The sequence below is a fragment of the Falco rusticolus genome, chromosome 20 (assembly GCF_015220075.1).
Source record: "Falco rusticolus isolate bFalRus1 chromosome 20, bFalRus1.pri, whole genome shotgun sequence".
Taxonomy (NCBI): domain Eukaryota; kingdom Metazoa; phylum Chordata; class Aves; order Falconiformes; family Falconidae; genus Falco; species Falco rusticolus.
In genome coordinates, this window is record NC_051206.1 from 5621761 (window position 1) to 5645480 (window position 23720).

At 58.6% G+C, this 23720-nt stretch overlaps 1 protein-coding gene across 3 annotated transcripts; it reads left to right on the plus strand.

The window, feature by feature from the left end:
• The first annotated feature begins 281 nt into the window (after positions 1–281).
• On the plus strand, positions 282–22766 carry PLEKHA2 (pleckstrin homology domain containing A2). Of its 3 annotated transcripts, none has more exons than XM_037371757.1 (13): positions 2133–2211; positions 2880–2999; positions 6776–6939; positions 7882–7938; positions 10011–10059; positions 11102–11199; positions 14862–15008; positions 18049–18195; positions 18321–18389; positions 18540–18610; positions 19580–19643; positions 20516–20593; positions 21022–22766. In XM_037371757.1, the coding sequence occupies exons 3-13, from the start codon at positions 6799–6801 to the stop codon at positions 21364–21366; spliced, it is 1266 nt and encodes a 421-aa protein (XP_037227654.1). In that variant the 5' UTR covers positions 2133–2211; positions 2880–2999; positions 6776–6798; the 3' UTR covers positions 21367–22766. The 3 variants fall into 3 exon arrangements, with proteins under 3 accessions (XP_037227656.1, XP_037227654.1, XP_037227655.1); XM_037371758.1 differs by lacking the exon at positions 2133–2211 and adding an exon at positions 2227–2601; XM_037371759.1 differs by lacking the exons at positions 2133–2211; positions 2880–2999 and adding an exon at positions 282–531.
• Positions 22767–23720: the final 954 nt, after the last annotated feature.

Sequence of the window (23720 nt, forward strand, 5' to 3'; positions counted from 1 at the left end):
CTCGCCTGCCCCGCTCCAGCGCGTTGTTTCTGCAGCGGGCTGGAGGCTGCTCTGCTGTGACAGACTGTGGTTTCATCTGCTCCTGGGGCGGTGACATGGGCCTGGAGCAGAGTCACACAGAAATGAACACACATGGTTTCAGTAACAGCATTTGGGCAATCTTCTGCAACATGGAAAGGGGGGGGGGGGGGGGAGGAGAACCTCTTTGTTCTAAAAATGACCCAGGCCATAGGAAATGCTGGGGGCTGAGGCAATGTGTTTACTTAACAACACTGTGTACAGCAAGCACTGAACAGGGTGCAATTGCTCTGGGAAGAAAATCTGCAAATGTGTAGCACTGGATCCTCAGCACTTAAAATTAAATAAAGGAAAGACCCTGACGATACAGCATGAGTGAGGGGCATGGAGCTGGAGGCTGGGGTCACTGGCATTGCTTGGAGGCGAGTAGAGCTGGTGCAGAGCTCTGCAGAGTTGATCCCCCGGGCTGGGTGTGAGCACCACTGACTGTCTGGGCTACATCGGCTGAGCCAGGTAGGCACCTCTGGGGTGTGGGTAATGGGCTCAGATGACTGACAAACAAATGACTGGTTGATGCAACTGTGAAGTTTTCTGGGTGACCAGGCAGTGCCTGCAAGCCCAGCACATGCCTGATTGCCCTGGGCTTCAAAGGAGGAGGTTCATGAAGATGGCAAGGACCCTGAGACCACATCACAAAGGGGAGCAGTGGCTGCTCTTGGAAAACATCAATTATTAACTCCAGGCTTCGTTTTTGCAGCTTCCTCAGGTGAGGAGGAACCCCAGGGCTCCACGAGCACACGAATAACTGTTTGCAGGGTTAACTGCTGGCTCCCCAGAGACCTCACCTGCTGCAAGGGTGTCTGCGGTGTTTTGGTGAGCGGTGCAATTCAGTTTGGACACCCAGCATAACCTCTGTGTTACCTGGCAGGGTTTGCCCCTCTCCCCCTGCGAGGCTGGTGTGCCAACCCCATCGGGCGCTTGCTCTGTCCCGCAGTGCTGTGGTGTTTTTGCAGGGTCCGGATGGGGGCTCATCCTCTCCAGCCTCCCCCCCTTCCTGCGGTGCCAGCTCTGAGCTCTGCCACTCCACGTGCATGTGCCCACAGAGATGCGTGTGCATCCTTGGGCTGGTGTGAAAGCGTGTGAGTGCTCTAACTGCTGCTTGGGGAGGGGGGAACGCATGGGGCAGTCGGCTTGGTGGAGCCTGGATCTGAACCACAAACAAAACCAGCGGGGATTGCTCTGGTTTGATGCAGAGGCTGGGGCAGTTCACCCGAGACGCATGCCGCTCTCGGTCATGTGCCTGTTATCTGCCCTGATGCTGCTGTATCTGACATTGCACCCCATAATAAGGCCGTGGGAGTAGAGCAAGGTTCTGTAAAGCAGCAGTGAAGCCCTGTGTGGTTTGGAAGCCCTGGGATTCTGTGTCAGTGTGAGGCCTAACTGTACGGCAGGACCACCGGAGCGTGCCCACCCTTGACTTCCCTTGCATGCGAAGCCACTTGCTATTTTGAGCATCTTGCTGGTGGCGCAGGCGCTGCTCGCCCCGCTGCGGGCTGGCCCTTGCCCAGGTGGGGTCTCGGTTGGGGTGGTGGGTCCCGGGTGGTGGTGGGGGGGGGCAGTTTCACGTGGTGGGGATGCAGCCGTTCCTCACGGGGCAGCTCGTGGGGGGCCTGGGAAGCATTTTGCCCGAGCGTCCCGGTGTCGGAGCAGGAGCTCTCGGAGGGCACAGATGTACCGAGCAGCTTTCTGCCGAGTTTGCGGGGGGTGGGGTGGGGTGGGGGTCTGCCTGGATGGCCCTGCGGCTGGGCAGGGGCTCTCGGAGGAGCTCGCCCACCCCGCGGCGAAGGTGCAGCGCTCCGGGCGGGCAGCGGGACCGGGCTGGCCCCAATCGGGACCCCCGCGGCGGCTGCCCGTGGGGGCGCACCCAGCCCGGCGCCGGGGCCGCTGCAGGTGCGCGGGGTGCAGGGGCGCGCAGCTCCCCCCGCCCCACGGGCCGCCCCCCCGCGCCCCGCACTCACATCCGGGGCCGGGTTTGCTAATGGCAGACGTAATTAACCCGGAAAAAAGCGGCGGCGGAGCCAGGGGCACACCCCCTCCGCCCGCCCCCCCCCCGCTCGGCGTGCGCGCCGCGCCGCAGCCCCCGGCCCGCCCCGCCGGCCATGCGCGGGGGGCGCAGCCCACGGACAGCGCGGGGTGAGTGCGGGGCGCTGCGCGTGGCCGCGGAGCCGCCGTCCCGCCCGTGCGCAGCGCTCCCCTCTCGGGCGCTTCTTGGAGGACCCCGCGGGGTGGGCAGGGGGGCCTCGCTGCCCCCTCCTCCCTCCGGCGCTGCCTCTCAGCCCTCCCCCGGCGAAGGGGCTTCCGCGGGCTCGGGGCGGCTGCAGGCGCTGGAGCGCCCCCCGCCCCGCCCGGCGCTGGGTGGCTGCCGTGCCGGGGGTCCGGGGGGGCCCGGCCCCGGGGTGGAGCTGGGAAGCGGGGCTGCTCCGCCGGTCCCGGGATGCGGCAGGAACTCCAGGCTCCGCAGCTGGAAGCATCTGGAGGGAAGAGGCCGCGCGGCGTTGGCGGCGGTGCCCGTCGCTCCTGCACGTTAGTGCTGGCAGCGTGGGCGTGGGGGGGCTGGGGGCAGCGGGGCCTGCTCCTGCTGGTAGCCCCTGATTTGGGGGACGGGGTCCCTGCGGGAGGTCCGGGGGTGCTGCACGCACTGCTCTCTGCTGGGGTCTGTGGGGTCGGCAGCAAACGCACGGGGAGCGTCGGGATCTGCAGCGATTCCGAGCGTTCTCCTGGCTGTTTGTCTGTGGGGAGTTGGAGAAACGCATCCTTGCTGCTCCCAGCCTGCCTTTCAACAGGTTAATTATTTAATTAAGGCAAACGTCTGGAATTAGCATGAGTTAGTTGCTGGGCTCTGCCTACACCGTCTGCCTCGTGTGTCAGCCTGCGGATCGACGGCGGCGGGGTGAACGCTGGAAACTCCTTTGCAAGACCAGGTAAAAGGAAGTAGTGCTGCAACCGCTGCGGCTCGCAGCCATCACCCCGATCTCGCGGAGCTGCATGGGGGCAGTGGGCATCGCAGCTTGCAGCCCCTGTGAAACGGGGGTACCCGTCCTGTGCCCCAGCCAGCACCAGGGCAGCTCAGATGGGTGGGTGAGAGGGGAGGAGGATGATGATGCTGAGGCTGCTTGCTGGGGCTGCCTGCAGGTGCAATGGGCTGTGCTTTGGGGCGAGGTGGCGGGGAGATGCCTCTGGCCAGTGCTGCTGCGATGCTTGGAATGCCAGGTCTCATTGCCTTGGCTTTTTCTGCTGCGGGGTGTCCCTGGGTCACGCTCCTGTGGCTGTAGCTGTGCTGTGAGTGCCAGGAGCTGGGCAGAGAGGGCATGGGCAGCCGTGACGGTGCAGTGAAGCGCTGGCGTCCTGGGGGTGCTTCCTGGAAAGTCTGGCTGTGTGGCTGCACACGAGGCCTTGGAGCCAGCAGTGACTGCAGAGCGGGGCTCGGGAGCCGTTTGGACGGTGCCCTGCACCTTCTGCTCTTCGTGGGAAGCGCTTACCTGGATCTCGGGAGGCAGGCGAGAGGGTATTTTTTGCTGTAAACCTTCTGTAGCCTAATTGCTCTAGTCATCTTGTTAACTGAGCCAGAAAAGGGTTGTCCTTTTTGGTGGGATATTATGACTCTCAAAAAGCTGGGAAGTCATTTGCTTCAGAGGTGGGGAAGAGCCCTGGAAGTCTCCAATGTGCTTATTACAAAATGGTGTAAATTCATAAATGGGATCTGGTCGTGAGACCCTGAGGGCCTGATTCGGTGGCATGCTCAGGAAGTTCAAGTCACTGGATGGTGGATTAGCCTCCATGAGTCGGGCATGTGCATCATCGGTAAACCTTCCTGTGCCCAGTGCCAGTGTGGTGTCCATTGTCTTTCCGTAAAGGCTGCCCCCTGGAGCACCTCCTCACAGCGAGGCCGTCAGGGACTCATCCGCACCTTTAAATGATGCTGATTTTCTGTGAAGTCCCTCTTACTCTCCCCCTCAGGTTTAGTCTTGTGTCCTTCCTACAGAAAGCACAAGTTTGAGTCTCACATAGAAATATTTGTGACGGGGAGTTTACAAAGTGCTGTATAAATAGCAAAGGTTATTGCAAACTGAGGATTTTCCAGCCCTCCCGGGGTTCCTGAGGAGAGGGAACAAATACCCACATGCTGGTGGAGCTGGAGATGCTACTTTTATCCTTTTCCTATGGAAAAGTGCAGTTCTCAGTGGCTGCAAGGAGACAGACAGTTCATGTCCTGCAGGCAGTGGGGTGTGAGGGGACAGGGAGCCTGGCTGGCTCAGGGGAGTGTGGTCTGGAGGGCAGAGTCTGGAGCAATTGCAATCTCCTCTGCCCAAAGATTTTTGCATATCCAAGTGCAGTCTGAGGTCAGCTGGAGCAGAAAAGTTGAGCTGGTTTGTGGGCTTTCAGCCCAGCCCGTGTTAATTAAGGATGGCAGGGGGAGCATAGGGGGTCCCAGGAGGCGTCCCATGGGTCTGGCACCGCAGCCCTGAGGGGCTGGGGGCTCATCCCTCTGCTGCCTGTGGCACACCTCAGCTCTTTCTCATTCCTCTCATAAGCAGAAGTCTCTGGACTTTTATTAGCAGCAGGAGGAAGAGATAATTTATGAGGCCTGGTCTGAACGTGTTGGTACGGTTGAGGGCACTTGGGAATCTGCTTTCTGTGTGCTTCCCCCCGCCCACAAAAAAAATGCAAAGTGCCCACATAACCTTTGCATCAGGGCAAACGTGTTGTTTTAAAACAATCTCTTCTACTGAAGCAGTATGATTTCCCTCTCAGCAAAGCAGTGATACCCATCTCTGAAACGCTGATGATAAACTCTGAGATCCTCACAACAGGTTGACTTGTTTTCTGCCACCTCTACCTTTGCAGCTGCACCACAACTCTTGCACAATGCTTGCCTCTCAGGGCCCCACTCCACTGCAGCCATTCGGTTCAAAAATAGTATTTCCTCCTTTTCTGCATGAGATCTTTTATTTGTTCAGCCTCGGCTCGTGGCACCTGTGCAAATCACCCCTCTTCTACCGGACAAACCACACTGGGTTCAGCTCGCATCCTTTCGGTAACGGCCACCTCCATCGCTGCCTGCCCAGCCTGAGCCGCGGCGAGGGGGCTCTGCCCGGGCGGAGGGATGTGCCCGTGGCTCTCGGCGCTGCCTTCGCTGCCAGCGCATGGCTGGGAGCGATGGCGCAGTGGCTGGGGCAGCCCCACTGCAGGGGTGCTGGGGGGCTCCCCTCACCGTGGCTCTAGCTCTGCCGTGCGCGGTGGGCGGGAGCTGCTGCCAAATTCAAGCGGTGGCAATGTGCACCCACTGCTGCTGACTCAGTGGCTGCTGCGGGGTGGCTGAGGGCGACGCTGGGCTCCCCGCGTCTGGTGCCCACAGGGGACACGAGCAAAGCCTGTTTCGTGGGCACACGGCTGCCACGCTCCCTGGTCTGGCTGCTCGGGGCCGTCGTGCCCCGTCCCGTCCCGCGGCAGGCTTGGCGTGGCGTTTTCCCTGCTTTGGCAGAGGAGGTTTGTGCAGCGGCTGCCCACGAGGTTGTCCTTGCAGCCCAGCTCCGCTCCTCCACAGCGGCCGGGCTGGGCTCTGAGGTGACCTCCGGGCTCGCCTTGGCTGGGGGCAGCGCTGGGGAGGGTCCGTGCCCCTGGCAGACCTGGTGACACGGCTTGGCCCCGCGGCGATGGGTCATTGTTTTCCCTGCTGACTCTGCATCCTGGCTGCACAGATTTTCTGCTGGAGTTGCAGATTGTTTTCCATTTCCTGGGAGTGTGCTCAGGCTCTCTCTAGCGCACAGTCTGCTTTGGGATTATTTTTTGTTGCAGTTCCCAGGGACCCGGTATCTCCCACCAGATCCTTTGTGGCTACTTTGTCCTCTGTAAGTGGGCTGCCACCCCACGTTGCTGAGCTCTCCGGGGGGCAGCCGCTGGGATGCGACCATCACTGTGATGGAGTGGCTGGGGGCCCAGGACCGTCACTTGGAATCAGTCTGTCACTGCGTTTGTTCAGCACCGTGCAGCGACTGACTCCATCTGCAGCTCCCGGGTTTCCAGAGTCCTGCAGTTCCTTGCTGAGCTATTTTGGTCCACCTTGCTGGTGTGATCTACCCTGCTCCTGCCTGCACCCGGGGCCGGCACGCTGGCACCCCTTCTTGTCACCAGGGCGTGTGGGGTGACGTTCATGTTTGGCAGCTTCCCCGCAGCGCGAGCGCCTGGCGGTAGCCGTTTGACTTTGTGTGTGTTAAGGGCTGTGGAGGCCTGGCAGCTGCAGCAGGAGGTTTGGGCAGGTTGGGAAGTTGGACCTGCAGGTAACTTGGCCAGCGGCCGTGGGACTCAATGCAGAGGAGGGGGCTGGGTGAGGAGCGAAGCCCCAGCCCCACCTTTGAGCCTCGTGCAGGCTTTCACGCCTTTCGAGCTCGCTGGCCGCAGGGGGGTTGGCAGCTCTCGGGGCCAGGGGGCCATGTGCACCTCTGTGGGGAGGGACGCATTTATGAAAAAGCCTCATTTTTCAGTGAGGGGAGGCAGCTAACGTGCTCATTTGGACCAGCCCTGGCAGGTTGCCCCTTCCCTCTTGTGAGCTCAGATGCAGGCTGGGCGAGTGCACTGGCATCGCAGCACGTCTGGCACCAACAGGTTGAGGTGGCCGTGGGTGCAGGAGCAGCCTCTTGGGGAGCTGGGGCTGTGGGAGCAGAGCACCCACCTCTCCCTGCCTGTCCCTCCTCCGCAGGGTGATGCGAGAAGGAGCCCGGCATGCCGTACTTGGATCGACAGAACCGTATCTGCGGGTTCCTGGACATTGAAGAAAATGAGACCTGTGGCAAGTTTCTGCGGAGGTATTTCATCCTGGACACCCAGGCCAACTGCCTCCTGTGGTACATGGACAACCCTCAGGTAGGGTCCCATGCTGCTTGGCCATGGGCACGTCTGTGGAAATTGTTGAGGAGTGTGTAGACACATCCCAGCCTCCCTGCTGGGCTGCCGTGGTGGAGGCATCTCCTCCGGCTCCCCGAAGGACGATGCTGTCTGTCAGGGTCTCCTGCAGCTGATGTGGCCCCGACCAAACTCCAGCAGAGCAGCCCCCCGGTGACTGTTGTGGGTTCCAGGGCTGCCCTGCCACTGACACCTTGGAGGAGCCTATAGAGATGCTGTGCCAACGTGAGGCGTTACATCTCCTTGTGTCTTAGTGTAGAGACAGTGATGACAAGAAAGAGGAGAGGTTATCTTAGAAATAGTTGTCATCTTGGAAGTGGTATCATGCAGCAAAAGCTCTTAGACCAGGAGCTGGGTAGCTGGGGGAGATGGAGTCTGTGCCTGTTGTGCCCAGTGTCTCTGGGAGCTGCCCCAGTGCTTGCAGTCAAGTTCAAAAGAGCAAGAGCCAGAGCTGAGCTCTAGGAAGACCCTCCTGGAAACCCCACGGTGCTCAAGTGCTGCTTGTAGGCTGGGGAGGCACCTGCCTTCCTGAAGAGCATCTTGTGGCAGATTCTTCATTGCCTTGTTGCAAGGGGAAGCACTCAGCTGCTCAGCTGCAGCCTCTGGGCCGGTGGTGGCCCAGGCTCCGGCTCCCAGTGCCGCACTGGGGAGTTGGAGCCCAGCTTGCACCTGAGGTGGGGCTGCCCGGGGCTGTGAGCAGGACCGGGGAGGGCATGGTGCTTGGCGCCGGCTGCTCGTAGGGTGTGAGATGAACCAGGAGCACGCAGAAGGGAAGCAGCCGAGGCCGGCAGCGTGGCTGTTGCTTTTGCTGCCTGACCCCAGTGATGCTGAATGACAGCCTGGCTCGCCTCTTCTGCGTTCTGCCTGTCATTTAACTCCCATTGCTCATTAAATGTTTTGCAGAACCTGGCCATCGGTGCGGGTGCTGTCGGATCTCTGCAGCTGACCTATATTTCCAAGGTAATGTCGGGGTGGGGCGAGGGAAAATGAATGCTCCCTGTTGTCCCTGTGTCTGTGCAGCTTTCCCAGGAGAGGTGATGGCTCACCCTGGCAGCGCCTGAGGCAAGGTCTCATCCTGCCCAAGCCTGTGCCCTCCTCCCTGGGACAGGAGCCTGGGCGGGGAGCGGGGAGCATTGCTGTGGCACGGCTGATCCTAGCGCTGGGACTGGTGTTCGGCCTCAGCTGCCGAGCGGCATGGGATGGCTGCGAGGTCGGGGTGCCGGGCAAAGAGGAACTGCTCTGCTGCAAGGAACGAGGCTGAGTGGGGCCAGGCGTGCGGTGTCGGTACAGCTGGACGCGGAGCTGGTGATGGCTTGGCGCTGCTGCTCTGGCACCGGCCCGGGCCAGGGTTTGTGCGCGTACTGCGGAGCCCCTCGGCACTCAGTCCCGGTAACGCCGGTGCGGGGCTGCCCGCCGCTGGTCCTGCTGGAGCCCCAGGTCCGCAGCAGGCGGCTCCTCCAGCCCAGTGAAGACAGGGAGGTAGAGATGGTGCCAGGATCCCCCTTGCAGTGGGTTTAGGAGCACCAGTGCATCGAGAGCGGCACCCTGAGGGATGAAACCTCTGGAAACTTAGTCTTGTGTGTGTCTTAGTGGCATTATCTGGCTTCCACGGGAAGGCAAAAGTAGCGCAGTCAGGGACAACTGTTGCAGGGCTGGTGACTGGACCGCGTTGAGCCGCGGCCATGGAAAGCAGAGCTGCCACCATCCTCCTCCCATGAGCTGCCCCTCGGCTGCTGCCGGGGGAAGTGGGGGGCTTGCGGCCACTGTGCCAGGCTCAGCTCCGTGCTGGAGCCGGATAAAGAATTGGACGGGTCTCTCTGTTCCTGCTGAATCATGATTTATAAATTAAGCGCAGATGAAGCAACGCCGGGAGGTTGAGCCTTCCCCATTTCAGAAGGAGCCTCACTTATAAATTATATATGTTTTAGCCTAAATGAAAATTGCTGTAGGACAGCATTTGGTCACAAACTGCAGGACTGGGTTATGCCAGCAGCTCTAACTACCAACGGTAAATATGCCAGAAAAATGGAGGTTTGCTTGAGAAAACATATTTAAAGCATTATAGACTGGCTCTGAAGGAGGAAGCCTGTCAGAATAAATACTCCATGAATGCTGTGCTTGGAGCCCCGGGGAATATTATTCTTATATAAATGATTCCTACTCTTTAGGGAGAAACCACTGCTATTTTCCCTCAATTTTCTTAATTGCTGACAAGAGCGACTGTGTTAGTCCAGCAGAAACTCGCATTTTCAAGGCCTTTGAAAGCTTTCTGTCCTTTGCTTTACAGTGCAGCCAGTGCCGGGGGGGGACAGCGGGAGATGAAAGCCCCGTCTCTGCGCTGACCTTCCCCTGGGACCACGCGTTCGTTGCCACATGTGGTCTGCGTTATGTCTGATACGGGCCAGTTCCTGAGAGCTCGCGCAGCTGTGCTGCAGCTCCTGGGCTCATGCCATGCATGTTGTCCTCATGGGCACGGGACATGCCGGCACCCCGAGGGTGGTGCTGAGCATCAGCCTGGCATCCGTGCTGCGGGGGGTCCTGCCTGGCATTCCCGGGGTGGCGGAGCCTGGGGTGGGAGCGGTGGTCTGTGGGCTCCCACAGTGGCACGCAGCCGGGCTCCGACCGGGAGGTGCGCAGGGAAGGTGTACTAACTGGGTCCTGCTCACCGGCCGCATTCATTGTCCCCTGATGCGGGCTGGCTGGCTCTCTTCCCCATCTGCAGACGGGGGTGATCGGGGGGCTGGGGAGGGCAGGCGGTGCCTCCCCCCGTGCTGGAGCGGCTGCTGGCCAGGGCATGGTGAGGCTGCCACTGGTGGTGTGCCGGCAGCTGGGCGCTCGCCCCTGCACTGACACTGCAGCACTGGTGCTGGGCTGGGGGCTTGGAGGAACCGGGAGCATGGACTGAGTTGGGAGCTTGGGCAGCACCAGTTCTCCTCCATCGTGGCCGTGTGTGTGGGAACTTTCAGCTCTCACGTGTGCCATTAGCCTGTGCTATTATCTTTTAAGTTTTTCTTTAATTTCCTCTGTTGCAGGTTAGCATCGCCACCCCGAAACAGAAGCCGAAAACTCCATTCTGCTTTGGTGAGTGAGGGGGACCCCCGCGAGGCTGTGCCAGGGAGGAACCCCACAGGAGGCTGCAGCTTGGGTGTCTCCCCCGTGAGCCCTCCAGGCTGCTGCTGTCCAGACCCCCTGGACCTGCCTGCAGTGTCCTGGCAGTCAGGGAGGGAAGGGGTTGCTGGCAGTGCCTGGCACGTTGTGCCAGAGGGCCAGTGCAGGGCTAGTGCGAGCCACAGGCCCATGTGGTGGCCCTGTCACTGGGACTGCCCACGTGAGATGCACAGACAGAGCTTGGTGAGGGAGGCAAGGCCCTGTGGGTTCCCTCCGTGACGGTCCCTCAGTTTTGCTGTGCTTCTGAATCCTTTCCGTGTGCCCCATTGTGCTGCACTACCTTGTGCAATACAGGTTGTTTTTTTTTCCATTTTAATACCTGCAGAAGCTTCTGCTGCTGTGGTGCAAGGAAGGGATGTTTGGTATCCAACTGCCCCCCCCCCCCCCAACAGCCTCAGCCCTACCCACGCTGCCTCAGTGCCTCGTGTATGAGCTATGAACTCGTGTTTAAAGCAACAAAAATGATGGCACAAGCACATACTTGTCCCAAGGGAACGAGGTTGCCTTTGCAATACTTTATGACAAGGGATGTAGCCCAAGACAAAGACCAGAGCGCATGGCACATCCCCCTGTGGGTGTTCCCACCAACGGTTTGGATGGGAGTTAAAACCTGAGAGCTGAGTGAAGCGAGTCCCAGGGGGCCCTCAAACGCCCTGTGCAAGGGGCAAACTTCAGCAGCAAATTAAGCCCTAGTCTGGCTATGCCACAGCCTTGGCTTCAGCCCTGCCCTCCCCAAGCTCTGGTGCAAGGGCGCGTCCAGCTGCTGCATCCCTGCTCCATGCCCCAGCGCTGGCCCCTCAGCCGCTGTTCCATGCAAGAGGTTACGAGACCAGTATCTGCAAATCACTTGGTCTGGGCGTTGAGAGGTGCTGTATTGTTGATTTATTGTTTGTTTGATTATGCTAAGCACTGAATGGGGTTCCCTAACTCTTCTTCTTGTTCCCTTCTTTGATAGTTATCAATGCTTTATCTCAGCGCTATTTCTTACAAGCCAGCGATCAGAAGGACCTGCAGGACTGGGTGGAGGCGCTGAACCGGGCCAGTAAGATCACGGTAGGTTGCGTTACGCTCATCTCTGGTGTTGCTGTGTCCTGCCCTGATGGCCCACTCGATAAGCGCCTGGAAGAGCTGCGCTCTTCCTTCTTGCAGTGCTCTCCTCCTGCATCGCCTCCCGGTCCCACGCGGGGAGCAGCTGTGGCGGCGGCCAGGCTGCCCCTGGCCCAGGAGCAGGTCTGCGTCAGACTTCCCAGGTTCTCTTCTGGGCTAGAGCCGAGGCACGCTGGGGAGGGAGGGGAGCACAGCTCTCAGCTAATGGCTGCAGCATCTTGTCCTCCTCTGGAGCTGGCTCTGCTTCTGGTGCACCCCTTGCTTTGCTGTAACAGGGGCCTGTAGCTCCCAAAACCCCCTCATTCCCAGGGGAGCGTGCCCTGGTGCCCCAGCCAGCCCTGCGAGAGCAGAGAGCTCTGACACAGGCTGTGTGCTGGTTTGGATCTGCGGGAGGGATGCTGCGAGCGGAGGAGGGATGTGCTGGGGACGCAGCCTTTCAGCACGCAGGGATGGACGGCTTTGCTGTCGCCCTTTGCAAGACCAGAGCTACACGGTGACCCCTCTCAGGGGTCTGGCTCCAGACTGAGGAAGTTCAGCATCCCCAGGGATCCTCCTGCTTGGGATCTACTTTGCTGTCGTTTGCTTGCCCATCTCTGCCCTCCCTGTCCAGCTGCGGGGGGGTGCGGCAGCTGCACCCAGGGAAGGTCCTGCTGGAGCCGTTCCCATCCCCGCTGCTCTGGGGCCGTTTCCCTCCTGTTGCTCTTGCTGGCTGGGGTTGTGCGTAACGACTCCTTGCTGTGGCTGTCAAAGGGCATCTTTCTTGTGCCTCAGTAATTTATTTACTCAGTTTTTATTCTTCCTGGAACACAAGGTCTTGTGATGAAATGTAGCAAATGCCCTGCACTGTAGGGCACTGCAGGGCGGATTGTGCCTGGATCTGAAGGATTTTTTCTGCCATCTCCTCTCGTTCGCTCTTGTGTCCATATAACCGTAAACTAATGGTCACTGACCCAGTAACTCACAGAGTCTGTGCTCCTCAGCTGCCCGGTGCTGCTGGCGATGAGGGATGCTGCTGTGCTCCCTCTCCCACGCAGTGAGAGCAGGAGTACAGTCTGTGCTGGGGCTCCTGGGCTGGGTGTTTGCAGGATGGATCCTTCCCAGCCTGGGGTGTGTGGGATCCTGCAAAAGGGTCAAGGGCATAGCAGGCTTCAGCATAACCACAATTAGAAGCATTGCCAATGTTTAATGCTAGCACAGTTTTACTAGATCATGCACTGATGCCTGTTGTTTGTGGTTTGCAAATTAAATATAAGGAAGAATCATGGCAAACAGTTTAGGATTGGGGCCTATCAAATAGCTTCTGAGTTTTTTTTAAAATCACTGGAGTGCTGTGTTGTAGTCCCTGGGGGAAACTCATCTACAATGCCAGACCTGGCTTGTATTTTCTTTTTTTATCTGCAAATACATTAAATGTGACGACTACACGGGCTCTGGCTTGTACCTTCTCTTTTATTCAGGTGATAAAAGCCCTCCTCCAAAACTGGGTAGGAGTTGTAACCAGAGATGTTTGTCTAGGTGTGCTACCGGAGTACTTTCCTCCAGGGTAATTGCTTGCAGGCAGCCCGTGTTGCTGAGGTGGGAGCTGGTGTGATGGTAGCAAGAGAGGCATCTTCTCTTTCTGCAAAAAAGCGCTGTGGCTTTCAGACCCTGCTGTTGGCCAGCTCTTCTCATCTGGCTGTGTCCCAGCTGGCCGACCGGCTCGTCCAGCCCTGCAGGGAGGAGTTCTCGCAGGCTGGCTAGGAAACACAGGGCTACCAGGATGCGGGTGGCGCTGCCACTCTGCCCTGCGTGGGAAATTCCTCTCCCTGCTCTGCAGCTTCCCATCGGTCTCCGTTTGCGCCTGGGTTTTCTTGGGCTGCTCCCAGTTGCAGTGGCTTCGTCACCTTGGCGTGGGTGGAGGGGGACGGAAGGGCATGGGAGACGTTCTGGCTTTCAGCAGTGTTCTAACCCTTACCAGCCTCTGGGCTTTAAGTGGTCTCCCTCTTCCCCGGGCTCTGCTGGGGGGGTGTGCATCACACCGAGCACACCCGTGTGCGCTGTACGTTGGGTGCACGCTGCTGCTGTCTGAGCCACTTGCCGCGGTGGGACGGGAAGGATGGGGCAGCAATTCGGGCATTGCTCCTGGTGCAGGGATCCAGGTTCAGCTTCCGCTTCTCACGGAGACTTCTCCTCTGCTCTTGGCAAATCGGTTCCTGTGTTTCCTCACCATGTGCTGCCTTTGTAGCCACAGCGCTGGTGGCTGAAGGTGTGAGGCATGCAGTGGGCTGGTGTGACCGTGACAAGGGGCTCTGCTCAGTTCTGCACGAGGAGGCTCAAGCTGGTGGCAGCGCTGCCCCACGTTGAGTGCCGAGCAGCACCTTCCCCCTGGTGCCGCTGCCTGCAGAGATGCAGCTCCTTCCCTCTGCCTCTGCCCACAATGTCTCTGCATCTGCGTTATGAAACAGTTTCCTCCGGCTGGGCAGCCTGTGCCGGCTCCAGCCTCCTGCTTGCCCACGTTGCTGGGGCAAGTGGCCGGTGCATGCTGGTGGTCTGCACGGGGCTGTGCAGTGCAGGCGTGTGGGAGCCCACTGTCGTCTGGCCCCTTGCTCTGATGGCAGCGGCGTTTGCGAAGCACTAGCGATGGCACGCGAAGGTGCCGCTGCCGCCTGCCCTCTGCCCGCCGCTGCCTGGCTGTTGGAGAGCACCTGGGGCCCTGCGTGGGCAGCGTGTCCAGGGGGTGATGGGGATCTTGTCCTTGGTCCTTCCTCCTCTCCTGCCTGTGGGTTTGTGAGGTCTCAGCGCAGCCCTCTGCCCCCCAAGACTTAACCCAGGTCTCAGCCTAAATGCGAGTCCAGCCGTCCGCCTGGGGGGACTCAGGGCAGCTGCCAGCTCTGCTCGGCCGGCGGCCGATGCACGGTGTGGCTCGCACGGGGAGGGCCGAGTGTCTGTCCCTGTGCGCTTCAGGGTGGAAGGCAGGAGGGTGGGTCAGAGCCAGAGACCCCGATTAATGGCATTAGGGAAGTGGAAGTGCAGGCAGAGTCAGGAAGGACATCTTGGAAACCCACCTTTGTATCCAGGGCCAGGTGCTGGAGGGGGGAGCTGGGAAGGGTGAGTGAGGGTGCCAGCACTGGGAGCCGGCTCCCCGCTGCCCAGGGGTGCGGGGCTGCTCGCAGCTGAGACACAACCTGCCCGGCTGTGCGTTGGCAGGACACATGGGTGGTTTGGTGTGTAAAATAGTGCCCGGCTGTCTGCTGCACCCCTGCGGACGTGCTGCTGCTCAGCCTCGTTAGGCAGACGAAAGCTCATCATTAAACCTAGCTGTCCGTAGAGTGGGGACAATTAAAGGAGCCGGTGTCCCACAAACACATCGAGCTGCAGAGGTGAATCACAGACTCCTGTGAGGTGATGCTTAATTATTCACCACCTCTCATCTCCCATCTCAGTGCCTCCTGCAAACCGCCCAGGTGTGGCCCACACCCTCCTTAATTGGGGTGGCTTGTTCATTTATTATTTTTTAAAGGGACATTGCTGCATTTAGGTTGGGAGGACAGAGAGGATGGTGGCTGGTGCAGGTGTGGGGCTGCCCAGCTCGGTCACACCTGTGCCCTTCACCACTTTCTTTCCTGTAGGTGCCAAAGGGTGGCAGCGTCCCACTGGCCACGGAGATTGCGAAGCCTCCAGTGGTGCCCCAGGCCCAGGAGAGGAAGCCCCAGGTGGCCTACAAAACCGAGATCATCGGGGGGGTGGTGGTCCACACACCCATCTCCATCAACCAGGTGAGCTGGCAGGATCCGTGCACCATCCCAGGTCCTGGGGGTAAAATCCCTGTGACATCAGCACTCCGCTTTGGTCTCTCTGTTCCCAGCGTTTTAAGAGCCGCTCCTAATGGGGATAAGCAGAAGAGGTGGCACCTTTCTCCAGGGCATTCCCACCACACCCCGCTTTGATGTTCCTGCACTTCGCTGCCGGGGCCCTTGGCATTTGAGCCGGGCTTGGAAGGGTCCCTGCCTGCGGGGTGTTGTGTCAGGCTCCTGTTGTCGCTGTCCTGCCAGCACGGGTGTGCTGCCTTCCGAGGCGAGCAGGGCGAGGGTGGCTGGGTCTGCAAATCACTTGTTGCAAATGCTGCTTGGACTGCTGCTTTGGGGAGGGAGAGCACAGGGAAAGCGCCTGTCGGGGCGTTGTTACCGCTTTAGCATCCTGCTGTGCCCCACCAGTATTAAACAGCGCAGCAGATGAAGAAATACTGTTCCTATGCAGCAGCGATGGGCGCTGCCATTCTCTAACCACGTGTCAGAGCAGTAGAGCTTGTGGGCATGGGTCCTGCAGCGTGGCGCTGGGCTGGGGTCTGGGAGGGTCCAGCCTTGGGGCTGGCGGCAGTTGCTGGTTTGGGCTGTTGGGGAGGCTGGTTTGCACTTTCATTTCTGGAAACCAGTTCGGTGCCTGCAAACCCTTCCCACTCAGGGGTGTATAAATAGCTGCACTTAGCACCCTGTAGCACCTCTCCTTTGTCTTGCTCTGAAATGTGATGAGAGTAGGGAGTGTGAGGAGGAGGAGGAGGAGGACAGGAGGCTATGGATCTGTTTGGCTTCCTGGCTGTCCCACACCATCAACCTGCACGTCGTGGGTCCAAATCCCCTATTAGGGTGCCTGGGGCAGAGGGGCCCCATGTCACTGCCCCCACCAAAGCAGCCAGAGGGACTGACCCATCCTGCAGATGGTGGCTGGTACCTCTTGCCGTGGCTCTGCACCCCCTTCCCTCGGCACGTGGCCGGGTGTGCATGTGGCTCTCCCCATCTCCCACCTTTGGGCACTTGTCTGGCTCTGGGTCTCGCTTCACCTCTTAACAGTGGCAGCACTCAAAATAGAGCAGAGAATTAGTTCATTGCAGTGTTTTTTTTTTCTGGCAGGTGCTTTTAATACTCTCCTGGCTGCAGGGTTTGTCAGGAGCAGGGTGCAGAGGTGTGTGGGGTTGGTGCTGCTCCCAGGGTTGGGCTAGCAGCCATCCCTTCCTGGTGCCACTGCCCAGTGGGATGCTGCTGGACCCTCAGCCCGGTGTGTGAGGTGGGGAAGGGCAGAGAAGGCTGTGCCTCCCTCCGTGTCCCTGGGAGCCGTGCAAGTTTGCAAACAAGTGGCAGCAGCCAAACTTGCTTCTCTTTCTTTTTCTTCTCTTTTTTCTTCTCTTTTCTTCTCTTGTTTCAGTGAGTTAAAGCTCCTTTTTCCTTCTGACCCTTGACTCTGCCTCCCTCTCCCCCCATGCCACCACCTCCTGAGAGCCACGAGCTCTATCCTCAGCCCTCGCACGATTTCTTCCTTTCACTGAGGGTTTTTTTAGAGGTGGTGCATCAGCTGCCGGAATATTTTCCGTGCTCTTGCTGCTTGCCCCACGTGAAATGGCTATTCCCCTGCTGCAGCTTCCTGGGTGCGTCTGTGGTTTCCTGGCTCTGCCCCGGCCGCCGCTGCCCTGCCACAGCTCGGGGGCTGCAGCTGGGAGCCCTCTGCTCTGGCTGCGCCTGCAGACTGGCTGGCAGCATCAGCTGGCTCCCAGGCATGGTGCTCCCTGTCGCAGCAGCATCCCCATCCCTGGGTTTGGACACGTACATGTGCAATGCTCAGCAGAGCTGGTGCCACCCCAGGCGAGGGGAGCGGGTGGCTTCCCCATCCCGGCTGGGCTGGAGCTCTGCTCCGCTGCTCTCCGGAGGTGCTGGGCAGCAGTTTGGGGCCAGCCAAATGGCTGCTTGTGTCTGTCCCGGAGAAACCAAGGCAGCCTCTCGAAGGTGCTGGAAGGAGCAGCGCGGGCAGGTCGCTGGTTAACCGCACCGGCGCGGGGGCCATATAAGGCTGGTGGTAGCGAGAGCCGCCCCGGCTGCTATGGCAATTCTCAAACCTCAGCACAGAGCTGGAGGAAGGGGTTGGAGGGATGGGGGAAGGACATGAGCACAGATGTTTCATCTCAACCATCCTCTGTGCTGCCGAGGGGGAAGGGAGGGCACTGCTGGGGGATGGGGCAGCGCAAGAGGGTGATTCTGGCAGCAGGGCAGGAATCTGGCCCCTGGGATGCACTGGGAAGTGCTTGACGTGATCCAGGGGATGGGTGCTGGGCACACAGCTATGTGCGCAGCCCGCCTGTGCTCATCGCAGCGAGCATTGCACTTGGCAAGAGACAGCTTGGGGCAGAGGAAGCAGGGTTAGTTGTTTCCACCTGATCTGAGAACATCACAGTTCCTTTTGGGAGAATTTGGCTGTGCAAATGTGGAGCGGAGAATTCACGGCTTTCCTGAGCAGTTTATTCCCATGATAGATTGTCTCCTCCAGCTGGAAAGCATCCCTACTTTCTAACTTGGGTTTGTCTGGCTCCAGCTTCCAGTTGGTGGGTTTTGCTCTGCCTCCCTCTGCCAGATGAAAGAGCTCCTTGCGTTTCCCCCCCGAGGGGGTCTGCAGTGCAGTCGAGTCCCCTCTCAGTGTTTGATAAGTGAGGCAGATGAGGTCCTTTAACTTCCCTGCTGCAAGGGATTTTCTTCAGCCCTCAAATTACTTTTCTGTAGCCTTTCCAATTTCTTAATGTTGTTTTTGATATGTGGGCACCACAATAGTGAGTAGTACTCGGGCAGCAGTCTGAAAAGCTGCATGTAATGAGATAAAATCAGCTTTCGACTGGTTTGCTCCCCTGCTCGTGCGCAGGCACTGCGATTAGCCCTTGGCTTGCAGCGCTGTGCTCGGGGCTTGCTTTGGCCTCTTTTCCCTCCAGCTGAGGTGTTCTGCCTTCTAGCCCTCCCGGCTTTCTCCTGGCTCCCCGGTGACTCTGCTCTCTGGTTGCAGAACGGCGGCGATGGAGGGGAGGGCAGCGACGTGGCTGCCCACCCGCTGCTGCGGCGCTCACAGAGCTACATCCCCACCTCGGCCGCCAAGCCGCCCACTGGGCCGCCCGTCCTCAAGAGCGGCTACTGCGTGAAGCAGGGGAACGTGGTGAGTGCTGCGGGTCCCTGGTACCGAGCTGGGGGGTGGCCCTGGGCTGCCTGCTTCCCCCAGGTTGGGGATGCTCTGGGGAGAGCACCAGAGCCAGCACCAAGTGGTTTCCTCCTCTTTTCCAGAGGAAGAGCTGGAAGCGCCGGTACTTTGTTCTGGATGAATTTTCCATCAGTTACTACAAGTGCGAGCAGGTGAGCAGCCCCGGCATGGCAGCAGCTGCTCCCGAGCCGAAGTCTGGGGCCGCTGCCCTGCTGGCGCAGGGGGCTCTGTGGGAGGCGCAGCCTGGCGCTGCCCGCCCAGGAGCCAGCCAAGCCCATCACTGTCTCCTCTCACCTCCGCAGGACAAGGAGCCCTTGCGTTCGATTCTCCTGAAGGACATTTGCAAGACCCACGAGTGCCTGGTCAAGTCCGGGTAACGCTCCTGCCTGTGTTTGCCCGCGGTAGCCCCAGGTTGTTCCAGGCTGGAGCAGCCCAGGGGAGCCCCGAGTGCTCCAGGTGCTGGGGCAGCAGCTCCCTGAGGGGCTGAGCCCGAGGAAGGCAGGGAGGGAACTTGTCTCCCTCCTTCGGGGAGCCCAGAGGGCCCCCAACAGCAGCTGCTGCTGCGAGACGGTGCCGGGCTGAGCTGTGCGGCCGCTCACTTGTTTCACCGTAACCTAAACATTGCCTCTTCATTTTGCTTTTAAGAAATTTCTTCCCCTTCAGCTCCCCCGAGTGGATCGGGGAAATGTGGCGGGATGCAGGATATTGTCTGTCCTCCCTCCTCCTGCCAGTAGCCGCCTCTGTTGGGCAGGGGCTCTCCTGCAGCTCCCTTATCTCCATAGATTAAGGAGTGGGGGCCCTGCGCAGTAAATAGCATCGTGCGGTGGAGGAACAGAGGTGTTCATAAAGCAGCCGAAAGCCACATATGGGTGTTTTCCTTAAACTAGCACAGGTGGCTACACAATGTCTTGGGAACAATTTATTGCAGTGAATACTGAGAAAATTAAAGTAACTTCAAGACTTGCAATGAAAAATTAACTGAGAAAAAACCCCTCTGTAGCTACAGTAAAATGTAATTTATTAATGTATCCTTGAATTGTTTCTTCTTAATAAGTCAGAGAAGGCTCACATTTAAAACAAACTGTAAATGAGATGGGTTACAGTTCTGGGGAGGGGCAGGGGTTTGCATGCAGACAGCAGAAGCTGGTGTGTGTGTGTGTAGCTGAAGGTCTCTGGGGAGCTGGAGTCTTCTCCAAGTCCTGATGGGATCCAAGGTTTGCCTTCAGCATGTTTTCCCACAGCACACTCTAGAGATGAGGATAAACACAGATTTTTATTTTTATTTTGTTCCCCAACCATGGTGACTTCTGGGTAGTGACCATCTCTTTCTCGCTGCTTCTAGTGACCTCCTGATGCGGGACAACCTCTTTGAAATCATAACGAGCTCCAGGACCTTCTACATCCAGGTGAGGCAGCCGAGTCTGGTTTGTGTTTTCGGCAGCACTTCAGCTCTCGACAGCTTGTGCAAGCCCCGTCCCTGCAAACGGGCTGTTCCCCTGCAGCCTCTGGCCAGCAAGCACAAGCAGATGAGTGTGTAACAGCTTCGCCTGGCGCCGGGGCATGGGCAGCAGGGGAGAACTGCCGGGAGGTTTCACTTCTCCCCTTGGGCTTATTTATAATAGCGGCTATTTGTGTGAGCAGGAAAAAGCAGAGACAGAAGCACGGGGCGATCTGATGAGCATCCCGGGTGCGCGGGCTGCGTCTGCCCCTCGCCTGTGCTGCAGATTTGGGCAGCCCCCTCTGCCCTCCGCAGGGGCACTTGTTGGTCTCCCTCTTGCTGGGCTGAGCTGGGCAGGAGGCGGCAGCAGGCAGGGGATGATGTACACAGGGCTCTTGGCACTGGTGAGTCCCTGAAGAGCACTGGCGTGGCGTGACGTTCCGTGCCGTGGATGCACATCCCCACACGCACAGGCAAAGCCCCAAACCGTGCTGCCCAGAGAGCACAGTCCGGGGGGGCTCCTGGCAGGGTGCAGACCCTGAGCCTCTGCTGCTGCAGGGACTGCTAACACCCCGACAATGGTTTGGGGCTTTTTTTTCTTAAATGCTTTATCTATTCCTGATACAAAAATGCTGCACTGTGAAGAGTGGTTCCCCTACTGCAGGGGAAAATAGGGTGATGTGGTGGTTTTTAAGCAAGGATGAATTATTAGCAAATATACCGGGAACCCTGGTAGCCTGTCCGCCTGCGTGCCCATGCTTCGGCGCGGCGGGGATCAGCTCTGGCTGCGCTGGGGGCTTGCAGAAGGCAGGGTCTCATCCTTGCTGGTGTGTGTTGCAGGCAGACAGCCCTGAGGACATGCACAGCTGGATCCGAGTAATCACAGGGGCGGTCCAGGCCCTGAAAAACCGCCCGAGGGTAGGTCATGTCCTTTCTGCTTAAAGTTTAGTGTTAAATGAAGATTATGCCAATGTGTAAGATAATTATTTAGTGGCTTGTGTAAGTGCTGGGTTAGCCCATTTCCAGGACGTGAGATCCCTGACCTCTCTGGGGTGGTTTGCCAGTCACTGGAGAAGTTTCCCTGAAAAACATGGAAAAGGGAGATTCAGCCCTCGAACTGGACCTGCGTGAACCCCGCTCTGCTCCAAGGCACAAGCGAGAGCCCGATAGATGGCAAAGGGCCATTTAATTCAGACTTCCAGTTTGCTTAGGGTTGGGTTTTTTTCCTTTCTACAGAGCTTGTAAAGAGCCTGGTTCTGGTCCCCAGAGCTTTGCAAATTGCTCGCAGCATTGCATGCACAAACCCCAGCCCCAGCCCAGCGCTCACTCTGCATCTGTCCTTGCAGGAAATGTCCTTCATGAGATCCACCTCCATGGTCAAGCCTGGGGGCTCCATGGCCCCCTCCCAGCAGAGGCAGGCGACGGAGGAGAGGAGAGCACTGTGCAAAGCCCCCTCCACCTCGTCCTGGCAGCCCTGGACCCCGGTGCCACAGGCAGAGGGGAAGCAGCCGGTGCCGGAGGAGATGCCCACGCTGCTGAGAGACTCGGTGTTCATGCCAGCCTTCACAGAGCGCGATGCTGGAGCTGCGCCAGGCAAGCGCTTGCGGCACAAGTCAGAGCCGCAGCATCTCAAGGAGAAGCCGTTCGCCTTTGACCTGGACGATGAAAGCATCCGGACATCCGATGTCTGACCAGGCGCTGAGCCACCCCCCGGCTCTGTGCACCGCCTCCCTGGCTGCCGGGGGTCCCCGTGGGGTAGCTTGGGGTGTGCAGCCACGCCGTGCCCAGGCCGGCTGGGCTCCACGCGTCCGCTCAGTGTCTTGGACCAAGCTCACCCCATCTTCTCAGCAGGGGTGAAGTGGCCCCTTCCCTCCACTGCTGCTCTTCCCTCCGGTACAGGCTCCACCGCACCCATGTCCTGGTGCCCTGCCCTGCCGGGGACGGGGTTCCTGCCTGCGCTTTGCCCCGGGTGGCTCCGTGTTCTGGCTTTGCGGGGCGAGAAGCGCTGGTCCCCAGCACGGCGCAGAGGAGGGGGCATCATCTTCCGCAACCGCATAATTTACCCCAAAATTCAAGCCTGGAGGAAGCAACAGGGGGTCTCGGAGTTATGAAGGGGAGAGTGGCCTTTCTTGTGTTCAGAAAAACATTTTTCACCCTTTTCATGCTGCTCAGCCTTCCCTGGGCAGCTGGGCAGAGCTGTGGAGACACCAGCCCGCAGCTGCCTGCACAAGGGACACACTGCAACTGCCCGTTTTGGCGACTTTTTCCCTAGGAGACCTGCTCTGTGCACTGCCTGACTAGTGCTGTATCAACAGGTCTGTTGGCTTTTAGTTATACCTCTTTACACCGGTGGCCACGTTGAAACCCAGTGCTGCAGGCTGCCCGCCCAGCCCCTCTGGAAGGCTCGTTGATGCTTCTTGGGCAGGCAGCTGGTGCAACAGCGGCTGCCGGCAACGGGAGGTTCCTCAGGTACGGTGGTGGTTTTGCACTGCATGCATCTGGGCACCAGAAAGTCTTGCCCAGGTGGTGAAGTGCTTTTAGCAAAAAAGCAACAAAAGCCAAGTGTTTAATGAAACTGGGAGGGCTTGTCCAGCCAACTCACCTGCTGCCTGCCTTGAAATGGAAATGAGTGGAAGTTTTGAGAGCAACACAAACTCATCATTTCCATAACTAAATAAGCTGCCGTAGAAGGTGTGATAGATAGCGTGTAGAAATTTCAGGTATTCCCTGGGCAGCGAGATCGTCTGATACCTTCACCCCAAAAGGTGTGTGTAGTCCTTTGGCACCGAGCGAGGATGCGCGTCCTTGTCCTTGCTGCCAGCAGCAGGTTGCGTTGCTGTGACTGAGAGCTGCAGCAAGCCCATGCAGGCGTAGGTGCTGCAGCACCTTGTTTGAGGGCTTTTGCCTGGACCTGGGGTGGCGGAGTGAGGAGGATGGTTGGGGCTCTGTCTGTGCCCTGTGGAGAGCAGCACACGTCTGGGTGGGAAAGCTTTAGCCCGGAGTTGTGTTAAGCAGAGCAAGTGAAGGCATCCCTGCATGGGGCTGCTGCACTCTGTGGGCATCCCAGCTGCAGGGGGACTGGCACTGGAGCTCGGGGCGGGGGAGGGGGACGGACTGCAGGGGGTGCCAGGGGTTGTGCGGGGCCCTGCTGATGGGCACAGGGGTTTTAAATGTGCTGGCCTTGGCCCAGTCGCACTGCCACGTCCCACGTCAGACACAGGCACGTTTTTTGCCGTCTTAGATCTACTCCTGCTGAGGAATCTGGGTGGCCAGTGTGGCAGTGGCGTGGCCAGCTTGGCAGCGCCTGGAGTGGTCTGGAGTTAACAAGGCTTCTCCTCTCTGTGGGCTAGTTATCTGTTCTTTTATTTTTGTTTTCCGTCTTTGCTTTTTTTTCTTGTCATTACACGTTCTCTGCTCTGCAAAATCAGCCAGTGTGCTCCCCAGGAGCAAAGAAATCTGTTTTGTCCCTGCCCTTTCCCAGTCTCCAGCTGTTTGACAGCTGTGCTTCAGCCTAGCTTGGGCTCAGCCTGGGATTGAGCGGGGCTTTATCGGTTGAGCTCCAAGCGCTGATTAGCCCGACTGATCTTAACAAGGTTAAAACTGCATCTTCCTTCGTTGATCCCCTTCTGTGTTGGAGGGGCTGTGCCTCCAGCGACAGGGCCTCGCAGATTTGGGGTAAGGGTGGCTCAAAGGGGGTTGTGTGGAGGTGCTGGAGAACACTGAAACTATGAAAATGAGTGAGAATCGATGCTATAATGGTACAGGGTGAGTGTTCGTATTTGTTATTTAATTGTAGAAACCTAGATCATGCTGTTCCTTTTTCTTCTCCTTTTTGCTTTATTTGCACTAGTGTTTGAAATCATTATTTTTTTTTTAGGCTGACTTGGTGTTTGGCTCGTAACATGGTGTTTCAGAAATGTCTTGGTAATTCAGTAAGCCTATCAATCACAGAGTCACAGCATTTGGTGATAGCACACTGACCTCATTTCTGGAGAACATCAAATGCAGAGAGATGATGGTTACTTGGTGCAAGGCTTCAAAACCA